Below are 27,785 nucleotides of genomic sequence, written 5' to 3'. Positions count from 1 at the left end.
GTCTCCCACATCTTCCTGCCTGTTCAAATGCCAAGCCATTCTGGCAGGCAAAGCTTCAAGTCTTCCAGGTAAAGTTGGAGATTAATGTCCTATGCCTACGCATTTCTACTGGTCTGTCACTCTATAGGGCAGCCTAACTTGCTAACAGAAGAAAGGGTGAGAAAGCTTTAACATTTTCATGGAGGCAGAATATGTTTTCTTTAAGAGATGAGGTTCCAGGGAATGCCTAAAGGCAGATTGAGTAGCAGAAAGCTGGACAGATTGGGGTAGGAAATTCCAGAAGATGGGAAAAACTCTGGAGAAGTCCGGGAGTCAAGCATGGAAAGAGGTGACAAAGGGAGCTAGAGAGCAGGAGATCTTAAGAGTAGTGGAGAAGATGTTTTGGGGTAGTATTTTGAGATAAGGTTGATGATGTACCAGGTAGAAAACCAGTAAAAAACCCAACCAACTAATAAAACCCACAAGATATAGAAAGATAGAGTACCATAGCCTTCCATTCTGCAAGGCAGCAATGTTAACAACTGTGCCACAAAGCCGATGACTGCACATTATTTATTTCATACAACAAGCTCAATTCAAAATGTGTGCAAACATCTAATGCATACATACATACAAGGGTCGAATTCCAAACGATTTGTCGATAGAAAATCAAAAATTTGTACTTTTTGTAATCCGATGGTGCCACCTTTGATTTCGAAATTTGACCAACCAAGCCTCTGATTTCACCTCATGTTGTTACGGAAAACAATATTCGTGTCTTCTTTTCTTTCCAGGTCACAGTTAATGCACATTACTTTTTCGATTAGGTTTCTCACACGATTCTCCCATCATTGATTAGAAATTTGTCTGTTTATCAAAAAAATGACAACATGCTTGATCACGCAAATTCGACAAAGGCAAGAAATTTGGCTGTTGCTGTGGCCCCACTAACGGTTTAAAAATCAAACCAACGATTATTGAACGGTGCGATTTTCAAATTGGAATTCAACACGTGCGTGGCCAGTCTTAAGCCCCAAACACACGATCGGAAATTCCGACAGCAAAAGTCCGATGTGAGCTTTTGAATGGAAATTCCGACCGTGTGTATGCTCTATCGGACATTTGCTGGAGGAATTTCCGATCGTGTGTTCGGGGCTTAAGACTGGCCACGCACGTGTTGAATTCCAATTTGAAAATCGCACCGTTCAATAATCGTTGGTTTGATTTTTAAACCGTTACGTGTTGAATTCCAAAAGGTTTTCAGTTTGGAAATCACACCATTCAATAATCATTGGTTCGATTTTTGACCATTAGTGGGGCCACAGCAACAGCCAAATTTCATGCCTTTATCAAATTGGCAAGATCAAGCATGTTGTAAAATGTTGAAGCAAAAGATTGAGAGCTGGTTCTCAAATTTTCCAACAGAAAGAATTCCTTGCGGAAAATCCGATTGTCTGTAGCAATTCCGACGTGCAAAATTCCGACGCATTCTCAGAAACAATTTGACGCATGCTCAGAAGCATTACACTTAATTTTCTTGGCTCGTCGTAGTGTTGTACATCACCATGTTCTTGGTGGTCGAAAGAGAACTATGTGTGACCGTGTATATGAAAGCCAAGCTTGAGCGGAATTCCATCAGAAAAAACATCCAAGGTTTTTCTGACGGAAAATCTGGATCGTGTGTACCGGGCATAAAGCCCTATATTTGCAGCCATGCGACTGCAATTTCAAAATCTCAACTGAAAACAACTGTCACCTTTTAAAAAAATAAAAATCCTTATCTTGGTTTTTGGAATTGATCCTAAAGTATAAAGAAGAGACTGGCATTCTTTACCAATAGAGTTGTAAAAGTAAAAGGGGGTCGAGGTGGCACACAACTGAAATCTACTGTTATACTTCCATGCTGGATTTTACGATGATGTGATGGAATGTAGCAAGGGTTGAATAAAGTCTGACAGCCAAGTGATTTCCCTCACTGACCCACGCCTGGGAGGCAGCACACAGTTGCTCCAAGTCAAGCTGTCCTTGGGACTACAGGTAACAAGTCTCATTTTTTGTTTATATACTGCATCCTGAGATCAAGAGTATCACAAAAAAATCATGAACATTTGATGAAAGATTGAAAGAATTGCACCACACAAAGCCATATTAAAAAGAACAGTTTTATGAATCCCAGATGTGTTTACCTTGTCCAGACTCACTGTTGTCAACATCAGCCACTGACAGACATCCTTGGTCAAACTCCTCGTTTTCTCCCAGTGACGCGGACCACCAATCTCGAGCTTTAAACAGTGACATGTCTGAGCTCTCTGGAAAGTAAAATGTACAGTTTACAAAGCTGAAATAGGAAGAATTTCTTCAGCACGCAGCTACAAAAAGTCTACACACCCCTGTTAAAACCTGTGAAAAAAGAGACAAAGATAAAATGATTTCAGAACTTTATCCACCTGAAGGCCAGGTTCACACCTATGCGAATTGAGTGCGGCTTAAACCGCATCCAATACGCAGAACATTTCTAAATACATTGTTTTCAATGAGGCTGGTTCACATATGTGCGATGCATTCGCACTGCGCATTGCAGTAAAACCGTGTGCGTCTCTTAGGCATTGCGGGGAGGCTCAGGTGCGAATTGAAGCCCATTATCTTCTATGGGTACGCAGCTGATTCGCAGATGTGTTCAGTTCTCTTCAGGAATTTCTCTCATTCAGCTCAATACACTTCTCCCCCACTCTCCTCTCACCCGTAACTTCTCCCAGGTCTCCAAATTTGCATCTAAACTGTTGCTAATGCTAATCTGCTGAACACTTCTCTTATCTCTCTGCAGAGATAAGAGAGCTGAAATTCGCACCGCACTAGTGTGATTCCGGCCTTAATGTGACCTATAAACTTTACAACTCAGTTGAACAAGAAACTGAAATCTTTTAGGAGGGAAGAAAAAAATAAAAAAATAAAATAATATGGTTACAACCTTAAAGTGGATATTTTTTTGATGTCACAATGTACAGTATACAATTTTCTATCATCTGTGCCCAGTCTTGCCACACAGAGTTAATCCAGCTCTGAGCAATCCTCTTTTATTGTTCGGTGAAATAAAATGGATTTACAGAGTAAAACCTTAGTCCATTCCGCCCCCTTGCTGTGAGTGACAGGTTATTTACATATCTCATGCACTAGCCTGGAGACAGGCATTCTTTTTTAATTCCCACCCCCCCACTCCTTTTCTGAAGTCATGTGGTTACTTTTCTGGATTTTGACTGGATGTTAGTGATCATAGCAGAATTTAGTGTAAGGAATACACAGGAAAAAATGCATGTTGACAAGGAGAGTGTAGAGGAGGGCGGGGAGTCTATTGACATCACGACTCCACCCACAGAGCTCCAGACAACAGACCCACCCACAGAATCTGCAGTTTTTCAGTTCTTATAACAGACAGAGGGGAGACATTTGACAGGTAAGGATACATGCAGGAGGCATGTATATCCTTATAGATCAGCACTATGGCAGTAGTTTAGAAAGGATGAGAGTGGGTTTACATTCACCTTAAACTAATACTTTGTCAAAGCACCTTTTCATTTTATTCAATATGAGTCTATCAGCATGGCACATCTTGACTTGGCAATATTTGCCGACTCTTCTTTGCAAAAACACTCCAAATCTGTCAGATTGCAAGGGCATCTCCTGTGCAAAGCCCTCTTCAGATCACCCCACAGATTTTCAGTCGGATTCAGGTCTGGGCTCTGGCTAGACCATTCCAAAACTTTAATCTTCTTCTGGTGAAGCCATTCCTTTGTTGATTTGGATGTATGCTTTGGGTTGTTGTCATGCTCAAAGATGAAGTTCCTCTTCATGTTCAGCTTTTTAGCAGAAGCCTGAAGGTTTTCTGCCAATATTGACTGGTATTCGGAACTGTTCATAATTCCCTCTACCTTGACTAAGGCCCCCATTCCAGCTGAAGAAAAACAGCCCTAAAGCATGATGCTGTGTCCACCACCATGCTTCACGGTGTGTATGGTATTCTTTTTGATGATGTACAGTGTTGTTTTTGTGCCAAACATATCTTTTGGAATTATAGCCCAAAAGTTCAACCTTGGTTTCAACAGACCAGAATACATTTTCCCAAATGCTTGTGGGAGACTTCAGATGTGTTTTTGCTAAATTTAGCCAGCCTTGTATGTTTTTTTTCCTAAGAAAGGGTTTCTGTCTTGCCACTCTACCCCATAGCCCAGACATATGAAGAATACAGTAGATTGTTGTCACATGTACCACACAGCCAATACTTGCCAGATATTCCTGCCACTCCTTTAATGTTGCTGTAGGCTTCTTGGCATCCTTCCCGACCAGTTTTCTTATCTTTTCATCAATTTTGGAGGGCAGTCCAGTTCTTGGTAATGTCTCTGTTGTGCCAAATTTTCTCCACTTGATGCGAATATTAATTTCAATTTATTTAATTTAATTTTATATTTATTTTTTCTGTGGATTTATTTTTTCGTGAATCAATGCGTTTTTTCCTCACCAGTATTCCCACTGCGGTGGAGCCTACACACGGCCGGTTTTCTCGACCAAGAGAAAACCGGCCGTGTGTAATACGGGGAAAAGGGACCAAGCCGGTCCTCGGTTTTCCCCTCGGGTTTCTCGGCGGTGTTTTCACCGCAGAGAAACCCAATCGTGTGTACGCGGCATAAGACTCACAATATCAGTGAGTCTTATGCCACCAACTCTGCCTCCAAACACATCTCGCCCACCCTTGACCTTGTGAGCGTTTTCTTTGCACAAGCTCTGCCCAATCTCAAGCAATTTTATAGGTCCAGGTAGGAGAAACTGAGAAATCATTTGTGTCAGCAGCCAGTGCTGGAGTGGAAAGGATGAAAGGGATGGAATATAAAGGAGGATTAGGATGGAAAAAAACACAAATCTGCCATTGTTCAAGGTTATGTATTGGCCTTAACGCACCAATCCTAGAGTTATGCATTATTCATAAACCAGTCAAAATTCCACTTGCTGTCATCTGGCAATACACGGCATATCGCTGACACTGGGAGCACAAATGGTTAAAAAACGTCAGGAATGTCCTTGCATGCAGCGATCGGAATACTCCTACTAGTAGCAGAACAATAATCTACTTAATGCTGCTCAACTTGTCAGCCAATCCTCTTTACAACGTTCCCTTCTGCTGACAAAGAGGGAAGAGACCAGTGAGAAAGATGGCACTTTTAATCACCCGAGACAAAAACACTTCATATGATACAATCAGCCTTATTAAAAGTAATAAAGGAATATGAGCAATACGTATAAAATTCATATTCAGCTTGAGTGTTGTGCTGCAACACCATTTATTAGATGCTAAAACTGTCATTTCTAGCAAAGTGGTCACATTAAATAATATTGCTTGATTTATCAACGAGTGAAGATCTTCAGACATTAATACGAACAATTTATTTAACTTGGAGATGTTAAAGAGGAACTGCTCACATAGTTTGTAATAAAAACATCTTTGCCATTCTGAAGCTTCCTTCCAACCACTTTGCATATTATTTTATATATGCTGTGATTCTGTACTTGCCAAATATGCTGCAGAAATCTCCCTCCACTGAGTCTGGCTGCAGCCATTTTAACTGTGGGCAGCTGAAGCTGATGCCTGTTCACTTCCTGGATTTACACAGACACAAAGAGGCACACCTCACACCTGTTTTTATTCTTTGTTTTAATTTCTCACTTCCTGTTTCTCCTCATCATCCGAGCCGTTCTGGCTGGGGGTTAACCAGCGTGCTCGCCCCCTCCCTTGGGACTACATCAGAATTCGACAAATTCCGGGCGCCAGGTCGCCGTTGCGCCTAGAATTATCGACCTGGCGCCCATGGCAGCAGAGCTGGGGTATCCTGAGAGCGCATCCCCCCACAACCGCGTTTGTGCCGCTAATTGAGGCCGCGGCTTTGCGGCCTATGCATCGGGCGGTATGGATAACTGTCATGTAGCCGATGATACAAGCAGAGGCTGCGGGTGGGGGATTGGGGAATTTCTCTGAGGGGGCGGTGCCACGGGGAGTCACAGGAAAGGAGCGGGCCGGAGGCTGCACATGCTGTTCGCGCTCTGTGAGATCAAGGTTAAAGGTAAGGGGAAAAAAAGACAATACTTTTAAAACCATAACAGTTATTAGTGTTGCTAGTGTGAACCATAAGTGCAAAAAAAGAGATTTTTAATACAGCTTACCTGTAAAATCTTTTTCTTGGAGTACATCACGGGACACAGAGCGGCATTCATTACTATATGGGTTATATGGAGTACCTTCAGGTGTAGACACTGGCAATCTTCAAACAGGAAATGCCCCTCCCTATATAACCCCCTCCCATAGGAGGAGTACCTCAGTTTTGTAGCAAGCAGTATGCCTCCCAAAATGGTCCTCAAAAGAGGGGTGGGAGCTCTGTGTCCCGTGATGTACTCCAAGAAAAAGATTTTACAGGTAAGCTGTATTAAAAATCTCTTTTTCTTTATCGTTACATCACGGGACACAGAGCGGCATTCATTACTATATGGGATGTCCCAAAGCAATGCTTACAATGAGGGGAGGGAGAACATCTCCAAGACAAAAGGATTTAATTTAGAGATATACTCAAATCATAATAAATCCAACTTATTTGAGAAAAATAATCTTAAATTTTAAATTTAACTCAAAAAAAGAGGAGCCCCCGGAATCCGAGGGTCTCAAACTGCAGCCTGCAGCACTGCCTGCCCGAAGGCAGTATCAGTATTCCTTCTTACGTCCAACTTGTAGAATTTTGTAAATGTGTGGACAGAAGACCAGGTTGCCGCCTTGCAAACTTGAGCCATAGAGATCTGGTGGTGTGCTGCCCAGGAGGCGCCCATGGCTCTAGTAGAATGAGCCCTTAATGATACTGGAGGAGGCAACCCTTTCAAGCCGTAGGCCTGAGTGATCAATTGCTTAATCCACCTAGAAATGGTGGACTTTGCAGCTGCCTGCCCCTTCTTGGGCCCATCCGGTAGAATAAACAGCACATCTGTTTTCCGGATCTTCTCTGTAGCTTTAAGATAGGCCTTCATGGCCCTGACAATATCCAAGGTATGCAGCAACCCTTCCTTTCTGGAAGTAGGTTTAGGGAAGAAGGATGGTAATACCAAATCCTGGTTCAAATGAAAACTGGATATGACCTTCGGTAAGAAGGAAGGATGAGGGCGGAGAACGACCTTGTCCTTATGAAATATAAGATATGGTTCCTTACAGGATAAGGCTGCCAGTTCCGAAACTCTTCTTGCGGAAACTATGGCAACCAAAAACACCAACTTCCTTGTCAGTAGAACCAAAGGAACTTCAGCCAACGGCTCAAACGGTTGTTTCTGTAAACTCGACAGAACAAGATTTAAATCCCACGGACAAAGCGGGGATTTAACTGGAGGTTTAATACGTAAGACCCCTTGAAGGAAGGTCTTAACCAGCGAGTGGGTGGCCAGCGGCCGCTGAAACCACACTGACAGGGCAGAAATCTGTCCTTTGATTGTGCTTAATGCCAATCCTTTATCCACTCCTAGCTGGAGAAAACTTAAAACTCTATCTATGGTGAACTTGCGAGGAAGCCATAGCTTGGACTCGCACCAGCCTATATAGGCCTTCCAGACCCTGTGATAAATCACCCTAGAGACCGGTTTCCTGGCTCTGATTAGGGTAGAGATTACTTTCTGAGACACTGGCGTAAAAACTGAGGTACTCCTCCTATGGGAGGGGGTTATATAGGGAGGGGCATTTCCTGTTTGAAGATTGCCAGTGTCTACACCTGAAGGTACTCCATATAACCCATATAGTAATGAATGCCGCTCTGTGTCCCGTGATGTAACGATAAAGAAATCCTATATAGTTATGCCATAACTATATAGGATTTTTGCACTTATGGTTCACACTAGCAACACTGAGTTAGGGCACAGCACAGGCATATTGATAGTGTTCACTTTGCAGCCACTGTGCCCATCAATTGTCACTACTGTGCCATGCCATCAAACATAGCCACTGTGCCATCAATTGTCACCACTGTGCCTTGCCAAACTCAGCCACTGTGCCCATCAATTGTCACCACTGTGCCATGCCAAACGCAGCCACTGTGCCCATCAATTGTCACCACTGTGCCATCCCATCAAATGCAGTCACTGTGCCATGCCATCAAATGCAGCCACTGTGTTTAATCAATTGTCACCACTGTGCCATGCCATCAAACGCAGCCACTGTGCCATCAATTGTCACCACTGTGCCATGCCATCAAACGCAGCCACTGTGCCATCAATTGTCACCACTGTGCCATGCCATCAAACGCAGCCACTGTGCCATTAATTGTCACCACTGTGCCATCCCATCAAATGCAGTCACTGAGCCATGCCATCAAATGCAGCCACTGTCCCATCAATTGTCACCACTGTGCCATGCCATCAAACGCAACCTGGCTCCTAACTTTTTTAGCTGGCTCCTAGATTTCAAGCAAATTTGTCAAGCCCTGGACTACATCCTACATGCTGTGTTCACAGCGTCTTCCCACTGGTATGTAGTCCCAAGGGAGGGGGCGAGCACGCCGACTAACCTCCAGGCAGAACAGCTCAGATGATGGGGGCAAGCTTACTGAGGAGGAACAGGAAGTGAGAAATTCAGACAAAGAAAAAAACATTTAGAAGGGAAATCGAAGGAAAAGGTAAGTGAACCAACAATGCACTAGTTTAAAGGACCCTATTTGGAAAATAAAAAACAAACCTTTACAACCCCTTTAAGGCTCCATTCACACCTAGGCATTTGGAATTGTGGGCGGAATCACTGTAATTCTGCCCACAATTACAAATCGCGGCAAAACACAGAACGCATTTGCAATGCCGTTACTTCTTAATGGCATTGCAAAAGCTTGCCGCGATTTGGAAGCCCAGGCAGAATTGCAGTGATTTCAAACGCCTAGGTGTGAATGGAGCCTAGAGTGTTACTAAATCCAGGACCCTGCATTCACTATATCTGGTCTCCCACAGTACTCAGAATATGCAAATGCAATACGTTTTGTAAATATAAACTGCTAAATAGATTTTCTCATCAGCAGTTAGAGCAGTCTTGCAACTTCTAACAGTGTCTGGTTAAGGCCCCTTTCACACTTGTGGGACTTGGGAATACAAGGTCACATGACCAGTCGTACCCCATGATTTCCAATGAGTACCATTTATATCTGTGTAGCTTCAAGTCACAGGCACTTCAAAGTAGTCCCTGCACTACTTTGATCCGACTATGATGCTACCTGAGGTCCATTGACCTCAAGATTAAACAGACATTTCTTCAATACGTGTCAAAGTCGTAGGAAAAATTGCGGCAAAGTCACGTGACTTTCAGGTCGCACAAGTGTGAAAGGGACCTAAAGCTTGTAGGAGGAGTTTCATTCTCCTCTGACTGTCCTATGAGGCTGCATGACCCCTGATCCTCCATCTGGACGGTGCTGATTGGCCCTGTGCTGATCACATCCACCCTCCCAAAAAAAATTAAAACAATACACATAAACTGAGCATGTGCAGAGTGCCCCCAAGGCTCTGTACTATCTGTAGATGGATTGGGGACTGTGGAAGAAGGGGAGGATCAGAGAACACGTGATCAAACAGCCTTTTTACACAATGCTGAGGATTAACCTCCACAGTGAGTATAACAAGCATACTTTACTGCATATACTGTACAGACTGATATTACCGTTGTGGGTTTGAATAATTGCTGGTATGGTATATTTTTACATAGTTACGTTAGTCCAACTTCAACCAATGTCACTCTGTATAGACAACACCTGGCCAATATTCCTGAAAGTTGGAAATCACTGCTGTAGACACCGCTACTCAAGTGGTCTCCACTAGCTCCCTGATCCTGTGCTGAGCAGATGGATTCATTGGGCCATATTCCCGTAGTTTTTGGGCGGGCGGCGCGTAAGCCATTTACACTACGCCGCCCCAACCTACAGGAGCAAGTGCTGTATTCCCCAAACACTTGCTCCGTAGTTTGGGGCGGCGTGGTGTAAATGGCCCGGCGTATGGCCGCGTAAATCCAAGGGGGCGGCTTGTATTTAAATTAAGCGCGCCCCCGATTCTAACGAACTGCGCATGCGCCAGGCTTAAAATAGCCCAGTGCGCATGCTCCAGTTCTCGGTGTAAAACGTCAATGACGCCGACGTGTGCGTCATTGACGTAAAGTCGTATTCGCGGACTACTTAGTAAAACGACATACCCGACGGGAAAACACGACGCGGACCCGACGCCATACTTAACATGGCCTACGTGGGACTGGCGTAAGGTTACCCCTCATATAGCAAGGGTAACCTTACGCCTACGCAAACGACGTTAGCGACGGTTACGCGACACGATTTCGTACATGAATCGGCGTATCAGGCTCATTTCCATAAACAAATGAGACCTGAACGTAAACGCCACCTAGCGGCCGGCGGAGTAATTACATTTAGGATCCGACAGTGTAAGTGTCTTACACTAGTCGGATCCGAGCCTAAATCCGGCGTATATTGTTTTGTGAATACAAAACAATGATACGCCGGCGGGAATTTCGAATTACGCCGGTGTATCAGTAGATACACCGGCGTAACTTGTTTAAGAATATGGCCCATTGTGAACACAGGAGGCCGGTCACTCGACTGGACGCCATTCAGAGAATGCTTTGCATTTTCTAAATGAATGCAAAGCATTCTCTGATTGGATGAGGTGGAGAGTGTGAGGTCACCACTCCACCTTGTTTAAAGTGTTGGTAAACTCTCATAATTATACAACATTTGAGCAATATGTAAATCCAACTAGTTGTTTGCAGTCAACAAGCAACAAACAATATGCTCCAAAATCTTTCTTACTGTTATAAATAAGTCCTTTGCAAACGCTCCGGCTTGCTGTTGGCCGTCGCAATTGCAACTCAGGTGTTCTGCATATGTCCAGTACTTCATTTCCGCCCTCAGTAGGTTTCCCTGGCCATAATCCTGCGCATGCGCATTACTCGCCGTATCCAAGCCTCTCGCTCCATCTTCAGCTCCATAGCTCCCTGTGATGTAGCGAGTCACAAGGGGTCCAGCATCAGCTTCCCAACGAGGAAGGAGTAGGAAGGAGTAATGTGGGATCTCTGGGCTGACGCCAACACTAGGAAATTACGCAGCCCCGGCATATACCCACCATTTTTCTGTCTGTATTAAGTTTTCTCCTTCACTGATGGGAGCTGATGAGGCTGCACTGACAGGCACTGATCAAATAAAACTAACGGGCACTAATGAGGTGGCACTGATGATGAGGCACTAATATGCAGCACTGATGGGCACTCATAGGTCGCACTGATAGGCAACACTGATGGGCACTGAAATGTCGCACTGATGGGCACTTATAGATGCCACTGATGGGCACTCATAGGTCGCACTGATAAGCGGCACTGATGAGCACTGATTGGCACCTCTAATGAGCACTGATTGGCAACCCTGGTGGTCTAGGCTGGGCATTCCTGGTGGTCCTGGGTGGGCATACCTGGTGGTCCTGGGTGGGCATCCTCGAGGGGGGAAGGTGGGCTCTGGGCTGCACTAATAATCTATCAGCGTCTGTCAGTACGACTCCGAGTGGAAGAAAAGCTGAATAAACGACTCTTCCTGTTTACGCTATGACCAGCTGATCACATGGTAAACAGCCTACGTTAGATGGATGGGGGGGCAGTGGCGTAGATAGGGGGACGGCTCCGTGCGCCAATAATGGATGGGCTGCCCCTAGTTAATTGGCTCCCCTCTAAATTGGCCCTAGTATATGAAGTAGGGACTTTAGATTGTAAGCTCCTTGTAGACAGGAACTGATGTAAAGCACTACATAAATTTCCGCAGGCTGGTGTTGGGCTCTTCCCTTAAGCCACTTACACACGATCAGACTTTCTGTGGACAAAGCGTACAACTTTTGTCTGAAGGGCGTTGGCCGTGAACTTGTCTTGCATACAAAAGGCAAAGAAATTGTCAGCCAACAAACACAAAACTTTGTGTTTTTTTCAGCTCTTTAGCACCACCCTTTGGGCAACTTCTGCTAATGTTGTGTTATGGTGAGCATTGCTTCTGAGCATGCATGTTTGTACTTTGGACTTGTGTGTGTCGGACTTGTGTACACACGATCGGATAATACGATAACACACATTTGTTGGAGGACAATTTATAAGCATGATATCCAACACTTGTTGGCGGAAAATCCAACAACAATTGTCCGATGGAGCGTACAAACGGTCAGATTATCCGACAACTTCTGGTCATCACAAAATTCCCGTCGGGTTATCCGATCGTGTGTACAGGCCTTTGATTGTCTAAAAGCATACTTGCGCATTCAAGGGAAACCTCACTTCCCCTATAACTTTTTCGCTGTGTTACCTACAAAAAACTTACATGCCCAGTGGGGTTCTGTATTGATTCAGCACTCCGCTGCTTTACTCCAGGTCTTGCACTGAAATCCTCTACTCTGAAGTCATTGGGGGCCAGCTGCATCTTCCAGGATCTTGCAGCCAGCCCCCTGATGAAGTGCATGCGCTGCAGCAAGTTATCAAGAGGCCGGCTGCAAGAACCAGGAAGAGACAGCTGCCCCCCCCCCCATGAGGAGCAGTGGCACGTGTGCAGTAGAGTCCCCTGAGGCAGCCTGGGATGCATGACATGGGTACACGAGAGGGCTGCAGGTGTCAGGAAAGCTTGTCAAAAGTGATTCATGCGACAAAACCGTGGATTTTTTTCCGACGGAATGTTGGCTCAAACTTGTCTTGCACACACACGGTCACACAAATGTTGTCGGAAATTCTGATCACCAAGAACGCGGTGATGTACAACACATACGGCACTATAAAAGGGAATTCCAGTACCAAGTGCGCCACCCTTTGGGCTCCTTCTGACAATCTCGTGTTTGTAGAAGTTTGGTGAGAGACAATTCGTGCTTTTCAGCCTCGTGCTTTTCAATCCGCTACAGCAGGGATCTTCAAACTACGGCCCTCCAGCTGTTGCGGAACTACATATCCCATGGGGCATTGTAAAACTCTGACATTCACAGACATGACTAGGCATGATGGGAATTGTAGCTCCTGAACAGCTGGAGGGCCATAGTTTGAAGACCCATGCGCTACAGCGTGACGAATGTACTCTCTCCATTACGAACGCCAGTTTTACCAGACCGAGCGCTTCCGTCCCATACTTGATTCAGAGCATGCGTGGAATTGTGTGCATCAGAATTGTCTACACGTGCTCGGAATTTACGAGAACGGATTTTGTTGTCGAAAAATTTGAGAACTAGCTCTCAAATTATTGTTGTCGGATATTCCGACAGCAAATGTCCGATGGAGCCTACACACAGTCGGAATTTCCGACAACAAGCTCCCATCGAACATTTGTTGTCGGAAATTCCGATCGTGTGCACGCGGCATTAGTGTTCTGGATTGAGACAAGTACACACTATAGAGCAGGGGTCTCCAAACATTCTAAACAAAGGGCCGGTTTATTGTCCCTCAGACTCTTGGAGGGCCGCACTTTGGCCAGCAGGAGTGAAAACTTTCCTGGCATCAGTGGGAGTAAACATCTGGTATTAGGGGGAGAAATAGTGCCCCATTGCTGGTATCATAGGGAGGAATAGTGCCCCATTGCTGGTATCATAGGGAGGAATAGTGCCCCATTGCTGGTATCATAGGGAGAAATAGTGCCCCATTGCTGGTATCATAGGGAGGAATAGTGCCCCATTGCTGGTATCATAGGGAGGAATAGTGCCCCATTGCTGGTATCATATGGAGGAATGGTGCCCCATTAGTGGTGACAGTGGGAGAAACGGTGCTCCATTGTCAGTGTCAGATGGCAGAATAGTGTCTCGTATCATTGGGAGAGATAGTGCTCCAAGGGCTGGATAAAGGCAAGCAAAGGGCCACATCCGGCCCTCGGGCCGCAGTTTGGAGACCACTGCGATAGAGGAATATGCTTTGTTCATATTTCATGTCATATCTGGGATTTACAACCACTTTAATCTGTCTTTTTTTTTATATATATAATAATGGGTAGCACAGTGGTGTAGTGATTAGCACTCTCGCCTAGCAGTAAAAAAAGTTGCTGGTTCGAATCCCAACCACGACACTACCTGCCTGGAGTTTGCATGTTCTCCCTGTGCCTGCGTGGGTTTCCTCCGGGTACTCCGGTTTCCTCCCACACTCCAAAGACATGCTGGTAGGTTAATTGTCTTCTGCTTAAATTGGCCCTAGTATATGAATGTGAGTTAGGGACCTTAGATTGTAAGCTCCTTGAGGGTAGGGACTGATGTGAATGTACATTGTATATGTAAAGCGCTGCGTAAAATTGATGGCGCTATATAAGTACGTAAATAATAATAATAATATGTCTGGAGTTGAGCATTAAGAAATGTCTCTGGACAATTTTTAAGCAATAGCATTTCAAAGACAGAGGAGAATGAGCCAAAACCATGAATAATCAACAGTCTCAGGGGCACTTACCACTGCGAATGAGAATGAAGCAGAAAAAGTAGTATTTCTGTGGCACTTGGTTATTGCAGGATAAAATGGATTATGCAAAACCTGTCATTGTGTTCTCAATACGTATCCAAGATACAGGGATTTCTAAACAAAAGACAAGGAAACAATATTATTGCACAAATAAATATAAACAAAAATATTAGAAACATATACTATACAAGTAATTAGGGTTGTCCCGATACCAGTATTTGCGGGTGTACTTGTACTCCCACAAATGCCCCCGATGCCTGGCCGAATACTTGTCCCGCCGCCGCAACGCGCCACCGCCGCAAACCCACCGCCGCTGCATACCGCAAAGCCGCCGCCGCGTTAATCTGCGTGCGGGGAACATTACAGCTTTTGTTTGAATAGCTGTGTTCACCGCCGCGTATAGACACTCCCCCTTGCTCGGGATTGGACGGGTGATCTGTCCAATCCCGAGCAAGGGGGAGTGTCTATACACGGCGCGGCGGGGAACACAGCTATTTAAACGAAAGCTGTAATGTTCCCCGCACGCTGATTAACGCGGCGGCGGCATCATCTAGGTATGGGGGACATGGCTGCATATATGGGGGACATGGCTGGATATATGTGGGGGACACGGCTGGATATATATGAGGGACATGGCTGGATATATGTGAGGGACATGGCTGGATATATGTGGGGGACATGGCTGGATATATATGAGGGACATGGCTGGATATATATGAGGGACATGGCTGGATATATGTGAGGGACATGGCTGGATATATGTGGGGGACATGGCTGGATATATGTGGGGGACATGGCTGGATATATGTGGGTGACATGGCTGGATATATGTGGGTGACATGGCTGGATATATGTGGGGGACATGGCTGCAATATGTGGGGGGACATGGCTGGATATATGTGGGGGACATGGCTGGATATATGTGGGGGACATGGCTGGATATATGTGGGGGACATGGCTGGGTATATGTGGGGGACATGGCTGGATATATGGGGGGGACATGGCTGGATATATGGGGGGACATGGCTGGATATATGGGGGGACATGGCCGGATATATGGGGGGACATGGCTGCATATGTGGGGGACATGGCTGGATATATGGTGGAACATGGCTGCAATATTTGGGGGGACATGGCTGCATATGTGGGGGACATGGCTGGATATATGGTGGAACATGGCTGCAATATGTGGGGGGACATGGCTGGATATATGGTGGGACATGGCTGCAATATGTGGGGGGACATGGCTGCAATATGTGGGGGGACATGGCTGCAATATGTGGGGGGACATGGCTGCATATGTGGGGGGACATGGCTGCATATGTGGGGGGACATGGCTGCAATATGTGGGGGGACATGGCTGCAATATGTGGGGGGACATGGCTGCAATATGTGGGGGGACATGGCTGCAATATGTGGGGGGACATGGCTGCATATGTGGGGGACATGGCTGCATATGTGGGGGGACATGGCTGCATATGTGGGGGGACATGGCTGCATTTGGGGACACATTTAAAAAAAAGTATCGGTATTCGGTATCGGCGAGTACATGAAAAAAAGTATCGGTACTTGTACTCGGTCCTAAAAAAATGGTATCGGGACAACCCTACAAGTAATGATTCATTAAATGTAGATGAAGCAACAAGACTGTGCAAATATTCTAACACAGAACATGCTGATAGTAGGAGAGATCAAACAGAGATGACCTCATCGGTTTCCTACTGCTCTATCATGGTCCAATCAGCAGGCTGGGAGTAGATAGAAGACACACTGAGCCAGCTGCTGGTCAGGAATCTGGGTGGGTCCCGACATCATTGTTGGGATCTTATTGGGCTGTGACATCAGCTGACAGTAGACTTTAGCCCGCTGTCAGCTGATTCTGGGTCACAGGAGTGCAAAATTAGTGCACTCCTATGACCCACATAAAAAGTATAGCCAAACAAGCTTTTACCAGACTTCTCTTTTAGGTTCTATTAACCACACCGTGCTCAAAAAAAAAAATGCCATACCTTACTTCAGTTTGTACTATTACAACACAATGGCATGAACTAGCCTGATAGGAAACCAGGCATTTTGATGTGGGACTGTGCTGGGCAAGGCTGCCAGGGGCAGTCCCACAGCACCTGGTGTGAATGGATCCTAAAGTTAGGCCCCTTTCACATTGGGGCGTTTTTCATGCGGTACAGCGCTAAAAATAGCGCTGCTATAGCGCATGAAAAATCATGCCCTGTAGTCTTCAATGTGAAAGCCCGAAGGCTTTCACATTGAAGCGATGCGCTAGCAGGAACGCTCCAAAAGTCCTGCTAGCCGCATCTTTACCGCGGTATAGGAGCGGTGTGTTCACCGCTCCTATACCGCACCTTCCCATTGAAATCAATGGGAAAGCGCGGTAATACCGCTAGCGGGGGTTAAAACCTCACCGCTAGCGCCCGAGTATCGCGGTAAACACGATGGTATAGCCGCGCTACAAATAGCGCGGCTATACCGTCACCGCGCTGCAATGTGAACGCAGCCTTAGTCTCAACTACTGAGGTGCACTAAATTAAAACAAACACATAACGCCGAGCGGCAGTTTCACATCAGTCCCTGCCCTAAAGGAGCTTACAATCTAAGGTCCCTAACTCACATTCATACATACATATTCTAGTGCCAATTTACCGACCAGCATGTCTTTGGAGTGTAGGAGGAAACCGGAGAACCCGGAGGAAACCCGCACAGGCAGAACTCCAGGCACACAGTGCCGTGTTGGGATTTAAACCGATGAGCCGAGTGCTGCCAGGAAGATGTGCTAACACACATGTGTCCAACACAAGGCCCGTGGGCTGAATCCAGCCTATCAGACCATTTTATGTGGCCCTTGCACCCAGGGCTTTATTTCAGCTGGAGGTGGTGAAACCCTGCACAGTGTGCATAGCGCACCCCTAAATCCGGCATTGTGTCTGTAGCACACCCCTGAAATCGTCACTCTGTACGTAGCACACTCCTGCACTCTACAATTTTTACATAGTGTACCCCTAAACTCTGCACTCTGCACATAGGGCACCCCTGAACTCTGCGCATAGGGCATCCCCGAAACTGCATTTTGTACATAGGGCACCCCTGAACTCCAAACATATCGCACTACTGGTATTTATTGTCCCTTTAAGCTCCTCCTACTAGTGCAATTTGGCCTCACTCACCGCTCGATGCCAGTGGCGGTGCATCCATAGTGGGCGCAGGAGCGCCGCCCCCTCTCTCCTGCACCCGTCACTCAACAATACATAGATTCATGCATTGCATGAATCTATGTATTGTGGTCGCCACTGCCCACTATTCAGGTGGCCGGCCTCCTGTTGAGCACCAGCCATCTGAATAACAGCGGTGGGTGTGTTTTGGAAGTGTCTATCAGAGCCAGGGGGGGGCAATCTGGTGGAATTTTGGGGCAATCTGGCTGCATTTTTCGGGGGAAACTGGTGGCATTTTACAGGGCAAACTGATGGCCTTTTGCGGGGCAAACTAGTGGTATTTGAGGGGGCAAACTGGCAGCAATTGATGGGCACATTGTCGACAATTGATGGCACAGTGGCTGCATTTGATGGCACAGTGGCGACAATTGATGGCACAGTGGCGACAATTGATGGCACAGTGGCGACAATTGATGGCACAGTGACGACAATTGATGGCACAGTGGCGACAATTGGTGGCACAGTGGCTGCATTTGATGGCACAGTGGTGACAATTGATGGCACAGTGGCTGCATTTGATGGCACAGTGGCTGCATTTGATGGCACAGTGGCTGCATTTGATGGCACAGTGGCTGCATTTGATGGCACAGTGGCTGCATTTGATGGCACAGTGGCGAAAAATTGATGGCACAGTGGCAACAATTGATGGCACAGTGGCAACAATTGATGGCACAGTGGCGACAATTGATGGCACAGTGGCTGCATTTGATGGCACAGTGGCTGCATTTGATGGCACAGTGGCGACAATTGATGGCACAGTGGCGACAATTGATGGCACAGTGGCGACAATTGATGGCACAGTGGCTGCATTTGATGGCACAGTGGCAACAATTGATGGCCACAGTGAGGCTGCAATTAATATTTTTATTTATTTTTTTCGTTTATTTGCGCCCCCCCCAAAAATTTTGAGCACCAGCCGCCACTGCTCGATGCATTTCGCCAGGGAAGCGTAATTGAGTTCCTGCACCTCTGAGATAAAATGTATATAGTCTTACAGATACGACTGGCCCTTTGAGGGCAACCATAATGCTGATGCGACCCTCAATGAAATTGAGTTTGACACCCTTATGATAACCCCTACGCCACTCTGCGCAATTATTTATAAGCTCCGCCTTATTCAACCTATTTAAAATAGCTAATGACTCAGTAACACAGAAATCAGACCTGCAGCGGTTTTGAAAGCGCACCACAAGGCAGGATATACATTTCTAGATACTTTTAGCCAGATTCAGGTAGACGTGCGTAACTTTAGGCAGGCGTAGCGTATCTCATATAAGTTAGAGAGGCAAGTACAGTATTCACAAACAACTTGCGTCCTAAGTTACGGCGGCGTAGTGTAAATGTGCCGGCGTAAGCGCGCCTAATTCAAATGTGGAAGAAGTGGGCGTGTTTTATGTAAAGTAAGCATGACCCCACGTAAATGACGTTTTGAACGAACGGCGCATGCGCCATCCGTGGACGTAACCCAGTGCGCATGCTCCAAATTACACCGCAAAGACTCATTGCTTTCGATGTGAACGTCAATTACGGCCAGCCCCATTCACGGACGACTTACGCAAACGACGTAAAAATTTTAAAATTCAACGCGGTTCCGACGTCCATACTTAACATTGGCTGGGCCATCTTTTTGGTGGTTTATCTTTACGCCTGAAAACGCCTTACATAAACGGCGTATCTTTACTGCGACGGGCAAGGGTACGTTCGTGAATAGGCGTATCTCGCTGATTTACGCATTCTAGGCGTAAATCTGCGTACACGCCCCTAGCGGCCAGCGTAAATAGACAGCTAAGATACGACGGCGCCGGCGGTCGTATCTTAGAAACATTTAAGCGTATCTCAATTTGAGAATACACTTAAATATACGACGGCGCAGATTCGGAGTTACGACGGCGTATCTCTACCCGTATCTGGCTATTTATATATAGATCCCAGGGAAGCCCAGAGATTGCTATAAGTGGACTGTAATGAGGTTCCAGGGGGGACACCTACCTCTAATGACAGGCAGGATCACCTGTCACCTCTATACACATAGAGATCCCAGTGATCAGGAAAGTCCCCATAGAGATGTACCATCCATTCATCACCCACCTGGATAGACATTACTAGATACTTTATATATAGATCCCAGGGAAGCCCAGTGATTGGTATAAGTGGCCTGTAATGAGGAGACACACAGGGCTGACATCCAGGGACATCTACCTCTAATGACAGGCAGGATCACCTGTCACCTCTATACACATAGAGATCCCAGTGATCAGGAAAGTCCCCATAGAGATGTACCATCCATTCATCACCCACCTGGATAGACATTACTAGATACTTTATATATAGATCCCAGGGAAGCCCAGTGATTGGTATAAGTGGCCTGTAATGAGGAGACACACAGGGCTGACATCCAGGGACATCTACCTCTAATGACAGGCAGGATCACCTGCATAGGCATGTGCACAGGGTGTACCAAGTGTGCCCAGGCACACCCTAATCACCCTGTGAAGCACAGATTCCCTCTACTGCCCTGGCTCCCATCTTTCCCCCTGCAGCACTGCCAGCTTCCCTCCTCTCCTATCGGCTGTTGGTGCTTGGGATGTTTTAGAAGTGGGGAAGGGGCCAGTAAATATGCACTTTACCAGCCCCTTCCCTTTCTGAATGAACACTGTGGGCGATCGGTAGTGTGTGTTTGGGCTTTGGGGTGCACACCTATGATCACCTGTCGCCTCTATACACATAGAGATCCCAGTGATCAGGAAAGTCCCCATAGAGATGTACCATCCATTCATCACCCACCTGGATATACATTACTAGACACTTTATATATAGATCCCCAGGGAAGCTCAGTGATTGCTATAAGTGGACTGTAATGAGGAGACCTCCAATGACAGGCAGGATCAGCCATACAGACACACGATCGGCCAGGTATACACGAGCCACCTACCTGCTCCCCTGTGTGTGCCCGGACAGGACAGTTTATTGTCACCCGCAGGCTCATCACCTCCCGTCCATTCACAGACGAGCTGATGACGTCAGGCTGAGAGACCCCCGCCCCCTCTTCCCAATCAGCCACTCATAGCCTTTCCATCTCTCCGCTGCTTGTCCCCAGTTCATGTGCACACACAGCCCCCCCGCTTCATTCATAGGCCTGCTCCCCCCCAATGTCATGTATATGGTACCCTGTACAGCCGTCCTGCGCTCCACCCACCTTACACCGAGTCCCCCTGTGCGTTCCACGGCTGCCCAGCGACTTCCCGTTGCCATAGTTACGCGCTTGCGCACATAGACAGCAAGGAGAAACCGCTTAGGGAGCGGCGGCCATTTTCTCGTAGCACAGTGATTACTACGTTTACTTCATGTTATAAACGAGTGAAGTGTCATTCAAACGCTAGACCGAAAAATAATGGGCGCAAATGACTAGCGGCGGCCATTTTGTTGTAGCCCGGAGGGGGAGGAGGAAAGGAGCTCTAGTAGTGGCAGAGTCCTCCTGGAGTGGGTGTTACTGTGGACTGGCAGCACAGTGAGCAGGAGGTAATGGTGTTTGTGTGATGATAATACTGAGGGGATTTAGATGATGAGGAGAGCGGCGGGGGGGAAGCTTGTAGGGCTGAGTGAGGGGGGGTCATGTGACCTTGTGAGGCGGGATGCCGGGTACAGCGCCCTACACAGGCAGGGGATGGAATTGTTCTCAGCTCGGTGTATAACGGCTTGTTAGTTCTGTACCATGTGATCATCCATGCATGCCGTTATTACTGGGCACTGCCATGCCGGGGCTTGCTGATTACTGCTTTTCATACATTCCATTGAAAATACATCTAAAAACTGCTTTACATCTCATCTGAGGGACTTGATTAAAGCTGAACTCCAGGCTACAAAAACTTTAATTGAATTGTATTCTTAATAAGCCACAAAAGATATAAATTCACTTTGTGTGCTCTGATTGCCTTTAAAAACCCAGATATTACCTTGTTAAAGTAGCCGTGACATCATGACTGTACTGTATATGGCCTGAGCAGAGCTGTGGGAGGAGCCACTAGGTCCCACCCACTACAGACTGCCTGAAGAAAAAAACTACAGGAGTGGGCGGAGTCAAGACCAGCCACTCTGCACAAGGGTGGAGGGCGGTAGTGATCGGTCTTTATTACAGAGGTAAATATTCACACTGGATTACTGCACAGATCTGGAAGAAATACACAGATTTATGTAATGCACATCATTCTTGTACTTAGACAATATTTGCTTGTCCCAGAGTTCAGCTTTATCAACTTAATTTCGCTGGTCAAAGACCAGGCCACTTTTTGCGATTCGGCACTTTAACTGACAATTGCACGGTCGTGTGACGTGGCTCCTAAATAAAATTTACGTCCTTTTTTTCCCAACAAATTTTGAAGAAAAAAAAAAGCAATATTTTTTTTACTTTTTGCCATAATAAATATCCCCCCAAAAATATATAGAAAAACAATTTTTTTCCTCAGTTTAGGCCGATACATATTCTTCTACATATTTTTGGTTAAAAAATCGCAATAAACGTTTATTGATTGGTTTGCGCAAAAGTTATAGCGTCTTCAAAATAGGGGGTAGTTTTATGGCATTTTTATTATTTTTTTTTACTAGTAATGGCGGCGATCAGCGACTTTTATCGTGACTGCGACATTATGGCGGACACATCGAACACTTTTGACACCATTTTGGGACCATTGTCATTTTTACAGCGATCAGTGCTATAAAAATGCACTGATTACTGTAAAAATGTCACTGGCAGTAAAGGGGTTAACCTGTAGGGGGCGCTGAAGGTTAAGTGTGTCCTAGGGAGTGCTTGTAACTGTTAGGGGGTGTGGCTACATGTGACACGTCACTGATTGCTGTTCCCGATCACAGGGAACAGACGATCAGCGATGGTGTCACCTAGGCAGAACGGTGAGATGTGTTTACACTAACATCTCCCCGTCAGGGGCGGAATGAACATTCAGGCACTGCCCGAGGACCCCATGCCACTAGGGGGCCCCATCAGGGTTGCCAGGCTCAGTAAAACCAGGGACAGCATGTAAAAAAAAAAAAAAGCAATTTTTACATCTGTCCCTGATATGTCTGATACGACATGCTTTTGATATGAAAATCCTGAGATTTTAGTTGCCCCACCTCTGCACTGCCTCCTGGTGTGGTGGCCATCTGTAATCCCGGGGGGGCCCCATAATCTTCTATTGCCCGGGGGTTCCATGAGTTGTCAGTCCGCCCCTGCTCCCCATTCTTCAGCTCACGGCAGGGTCACGCGGTGGCACGCATGCGACCACACGGCTCGTAACTTAAAGGGGATGTACCTGTACGCCCATTTGCGCAGCCGTGACATTCTGTCGACGTACATACTCGTACGCCGGACGGGAACCGGTTAACAGTTTCAAAAAGTTAGGGTTAGTTTACACTTTGCTTTACTAGATTGCCGGCAATTTGACGTGTCAAAACGACCCGATGTGAATGTGGGGTTATTGTCAGGTTGTCCGCCGCACTATCGCAGTCCCGCTATAAGCTGCTGATCATCACCAATACTAGTATTACAAAAATTATAATTCCAGGAAAATATACCATAGTTTGCAGGCGCTAAAACTTAGATAGAGAGATAGATAGATATATAATATCTATTTATCTCTATCTATTTATCTCTATCTATTTATCTCTATCTATTTATCTTTATCTATCTCTATCTATTTATATTTATCTATCTCTATCTATTTATCTATCAATATCTCTATCTATTTATCTATCTCTATCACTATCTCTATCTATTTATCTCTATCTATTTATCTATCTCTATCACTATCTCTATCTATTTATCTATTTATCTCTATCTATTTATCTATCTCTATCTATTTATATCTCTATATCTATCTATTTATTTATCTCTTTATCTCTATCTCTCTCTATCTATTTATCTCTCTATCTCTATCTATTTATCTCTATCTATATCTATTTATCTATCTATCACTATCACTATCTCTATCTATTTATCTCTTTATCTCTATCTATTTATCTATCTCTCTTTATCTCTATCTCTATCTATTTATCTCTATCTATGTATCTATCTATCTATGTCCATCTATCTCTCCCCCCACAGCTATTACCTTTTGTATCAATGGACCCTGTCTTTTTAGATTGTAAGCTCTAATGAGCAGGGCCCTCTGATTCCTCTTGTACCAAATTGTAATGTAACTGTAATGTCTGCCTTTATTTTGTTAGGTTCTGCGCAATCTGTTAGCGCTATATAAAACCTGTATTATAATAAAAATGTTTTTATTATATATATATATATATATATATATATATATATATATATATATATATATATATATATATATATATATATATACACAGGGAGTGCAGAATTATTAGGCAAGTTGTATTTTTGAGGATTAATTTTATTATTGAACAACAACCATGTTCTCAATGAACCCAAAAAACTCATTAATATCAAAGCTGAATATTTTTGGAAGTAGTTTTTAGTTTGTTTTTAGTTTTAGCTATTTTAGGGGGATATCTGTGTGTGCAGGTGACTATTACTGTGCATAATTATTAGGCAACTTAACAAAAAATATATATATACCCATTTCAATTATTTATTTTTACCAGTGAAACCAATATAACATCTCAACATTCACAAATATACATTTCTGACATTCAAAAACAAAACAAAAACAAATCAGTGACCAATATAGCCACCTTTCTTTGCAAGGACACTCAAAAGCCTGCCATCCATGGATTCTGTCAGTGTTTTGATCTGTTCACCATCAACATTGCGTGCAGCAGCAACCACAGCCTCCCAGACACTGTTCAGAGAGGTGTACTGTTTTCCCTCCTTGTAAATCCCACATTTGATGATGGACCACAGGTTCTCAATGGGGTTCAGATCAGGTGAACAAGGAGGCCATGTCATTAGTTTTTCTTCTTTTATACCCTTTCTTGCCAGCCACGCTGTGGAGTACTTGGACGCGTGTGATGGAGCATTGTCCTGCATGAAAATCATGTTTTTCTTGAAGGATGGTGACTTCTTCCTGTACCACTGCTTGAAGAAGGTGTCTTCCAGAAACTGGCAGTAGGACTGGGAGTTGAGCTTGACTCCATCCTCAACCCGAAAAGGCCCCACAAGCTCATCTTTGATGATACCAGCCCAAACCAGTACTCCACCTCCACCTTGCTGGCGTCTGGAGTCGGACTGGAGCTCTCTGCCCTTTACCAATCCAGCCACGGGCCCATCCATCTGGCCCATCAAGACTCACTCTCATTTCATCAGTCCATAAAACCTTAGAAAAATCAGTCTTGAGATATTTCTTGGCCCAGTCTTGACGTTTCAGCTTGTGTGTCTTGTTCAGTGGTGGTCGTCTTTCAGCCTTTCTTACCTTGGCCATGTCTCTGAGTATTGCACACCTTGTGCTTTTGGGCACTCCAGTGATGTTGCAGCTCTGAAATATGGCCAAACTGGTGGCAAGTGGCATCTTGGCAGCTGCACGCTTGACTTTTCTCAGTTCATAGGCAGTTATTTTGCACCTTGGTTTTTCCACACGCTTCTTGCGACCCTGTTGACTATTTTGAATGAAACGCTTGATTGTTCTATGATCACGCTTCAGAAGCTTTGCAATTTTAAGAGTGCTGCATCCCTCTGCAAGATATCTTACTATTTTGGACTTTTCTGAGCCTGTCAAGTCCTTCTTTTGACCCATTTTGCCAAAGGAAAGGAAGTTGACTAATAATTATGCACACCTGATATAGGGTGTTGATGTCATTAGACCACACCCCTTCTCATTACAGAGATGTACATTACCTAATATGCTTAATTGGTAGTAGGCTTTCGAGCCTATACAGCTTGGAGTAAGACAACATGCATAAAGAGGATGATGTGGTCAAAATACTAATTTGCCTAATAATTCTGTAATATATATATATATATATATATATATATATATATATATATATATATATATATATATATATATATATATATATATATATATATATATATATATATATATATATATATATATATAATTTGTTTTCTTCTTTTTGTTTGTTCAGCAGAAAATAAACACAGTGGTGATCAAATACAGTACCAACAAAAGAAAGCTCTATTTGTGTAAAAAAAAAAATAGAAATAACAATTTAGTTTAGGTACAGTGTGTATGACCGTGCAATTGCCAGGTAAAGTAGCCCAGTGCTAAATAGGAAAAAAAATGACCTGGTCATGAAGGATGTAGAATCTCTGAAGTAGATATTAAGTGCCATGCGGTATTGTATAGAAATAACAGAAAAGAATGGAGATTCTAGTTCTGACGGTTAAGTTGTATATCTCTTTTTCAGGAGTTTTGATTTGCAAGTGGTCCATATCATGGCCGTGGAGGGCAGGCCCCGGCTCAGAGATTCCCCAAACAAGTCTGGTGAGCAGAGTGGAGTGGCGGATGGTCAAGTGAGACATCGTCATCGGGGGGTCACTTCCCCTAAGGGGAGAACTAGGAGCCACCACCCAACCGAGACCACCCATCACAGGAATAATAAGGGAGCCAAGGAGCGCCTCTTCTCTTACCTCAGCCCGGCCAATGCAAAGGTTGGGTTCCACCTGGTGATTGGTAAGCTTTCCCTGTGGTCTAATATTGTATTTATGGCAGTCCTATACAAGGTTTAACGAAATGGCGATTAGGTAAAAGCTGGTCAACTTTCTGTTTTGGATCCATATCCTTCTTTCTCACTTACCATCTAACATCACTACAGTTGGTCACATTCAACTGGATGTATTCTGTAATGGTGAAGACATTTCACCGCTCATTCTCAGTTCAGTTTGAATAAGTCCAATTCGATGCGTCAAACTACTATTGGCTACACAGTGATCGGAATCAAAGGAAACCTCCTACTTTCTAACCATAGGTGTGTGCAGCCTATTGCATTAGGGTGTGCACCCCAAAGCCCAAACACACACTACCGATCAAATAACGATGTTCATTTCCACTCTGTCTGCACCATCTTCTACCCACTCTGTCTGCACCAGCAGCATCAAACGGGTGCACTTGTGCGCGGGAGCCGCTGTTCCCACCATAGGTCTCTGAAGGAACGACATTGGTGGCCGTTCCCTCAGAGTGCATGCACCAGTGATGTGGGAGGGGAGTGAGAACTGAGCCATCAGCGATGCTCGGTTCTCAGTGCAAAGACGCCGGGGAACAGATGTAGCATCAGTCTGATGCTCCATCCACCAAGGTAAGTATGACTGGGGGGTGAACCTTTACTTATCTTTTAATGTATAAGCTCTTGACACGCCTAAACGCGTTAGATGCGTTTTATTCTACCAGGAGGAATGGCGTCCAAGAGACTTGGCAAAACGTCCAGTATGAACAAGTCAAAGCTCTTTGCAATATTCTTTCATATTTTGTTTGCTTAGTTTTTTCCGGCAATTGTAAAGAGATTCTGTTACTTTGCTCATTCAGCCACCAACCCATTACTATTAAGGTCTGTTAGCTGCTGCCTTTTAGCTTCCCATTAGCAATGTATTTACTTTGTAGTGTACTTTGTATCATGTCTTGCTTTCCTATGTACGCATGCTCATGTTTGATGACTGCTTTTGTGTAAAGTTTTTAGAAAAATACAGATTGCAAAGATTTCCCCACAGTGCTCTGACCAGTAAAGTAAGATGGAACGCTCATAGACGGCTGTTTTTAATTACATGGTTGTTCATTTTTTGATCTTTCTAAAGCCCCATACACACAGACTTTTTGACAACAAACTTCAAAATCAGCAGGATTTCAAAAAAATCAGACCGTTTTCATCAGACAAAAGTTCGCTCTGTAAACGGACAAACTTTTTGGCAACAAAAGTCCTGCGGTGCAAAGTCCTATCGTGTGTACAGAAGTTCATTGGTCTTTTGTCCAAAGTACAAACACGTATGCTCAGAACCAATGTTAAAATCAACCAACAATGGCAAAAGTTGACCAAAGGGTGGCGGTAAAGAGTTGAAAAACCACTGGATTTTGGGAAAGTTTGCTGAAAAAGTCCTGCCGTGTGTATGCATACCAAGTTCACAGCCAACGCCCTTCAAACAAAAATCCACGGAAAAGTTTTGTTTGAAG

At 45.0% G+C, this 27,785-nt stretch overlaps 2 protein-coding genes across 4 annotated transcripts in view; one reads left to right on the top strand and one right to left on the bottom strand.

Moving 5' to 3' along the window:
• BBS9 (Bardet-Biedl syndrome 9) overlaps nucleotides 1-20,970 on the bottom strand; it is a 514,138-nt gene extending 493,168 nt beyond the window's left edge. For 2 of the 3 annotated variants that reach the window (XM_040353182.1, XM_040353184.1), the window contains exons 1-3: nucleotides 20,633-20,748; nucleotides 14,468-14,590; nucleotides 2,166-2,288 (exon numbers count right to left, since the gene is read on the bottom strand). In XM_040353182.1, coding sequence (XP_040209116.1) covers nucleotides 2,166-2,277 — 112 coding nt within the window. In that variant the 5' untranslated portion in view covers nucleotides 2,278-2,288; nucleotides 14,468-14,590; nucleotides 20,633-20,748. Of the gene's footprint in view, nucleotides 1-2,165; nucleotides 2,289-14,467; nucleotides 14,591-20,632; nucleotides 20,749-20,896 lie in introns of those variants that run through there. The other variant, XM_040353183.1, reaches the window with a different exon arrangement.
• Nucleotides 20,971-21,126: 156 nt separating this feature from the next.
• Nucleotides 21,127-27,785, top strand: part of DPY19L1 (dpy-19 like C-mannosyltransferase 1) — an 89,007-nt gene continuing 82,348 nt past the window's right edge. Inside the window, exons 1-2 of the mRNA XM_040353181.1 lie at nucleotides 21,127-21,219; nucleotides 26,032-26,297. Coding sequence (XP_040209115.1) covers nucleotides 26,060-26,297 — 238 coding nt within the window. The 5' untranslated portion in view covers nucleotides 21,127-21,219; nucleotides 26,032-26,059. The remainder of the gene's footprint in view (nucleotides 21,220-26,031; nucleotides 26,298-27,785) is intronic.

This window comes from Rana temporaria, chromosome 5 (assembly GCF_905171775.1).
Source record: "Rana temporaria chromosome 5, aRanTem1.1, whole genome shotgun sequence".
Classification (NCBI taxonomy): domain Eukaryota; kingdom Metazoa; phylum Chordata; class Amphibia; order Anura; family Ranidae; genus Rana; species Rana temporaria.
The sequence above is the reverse complement of the archived record's forward strand: the minus strand, read 5'-3'. Positions and strand labels throughout refer to the sequence as shown.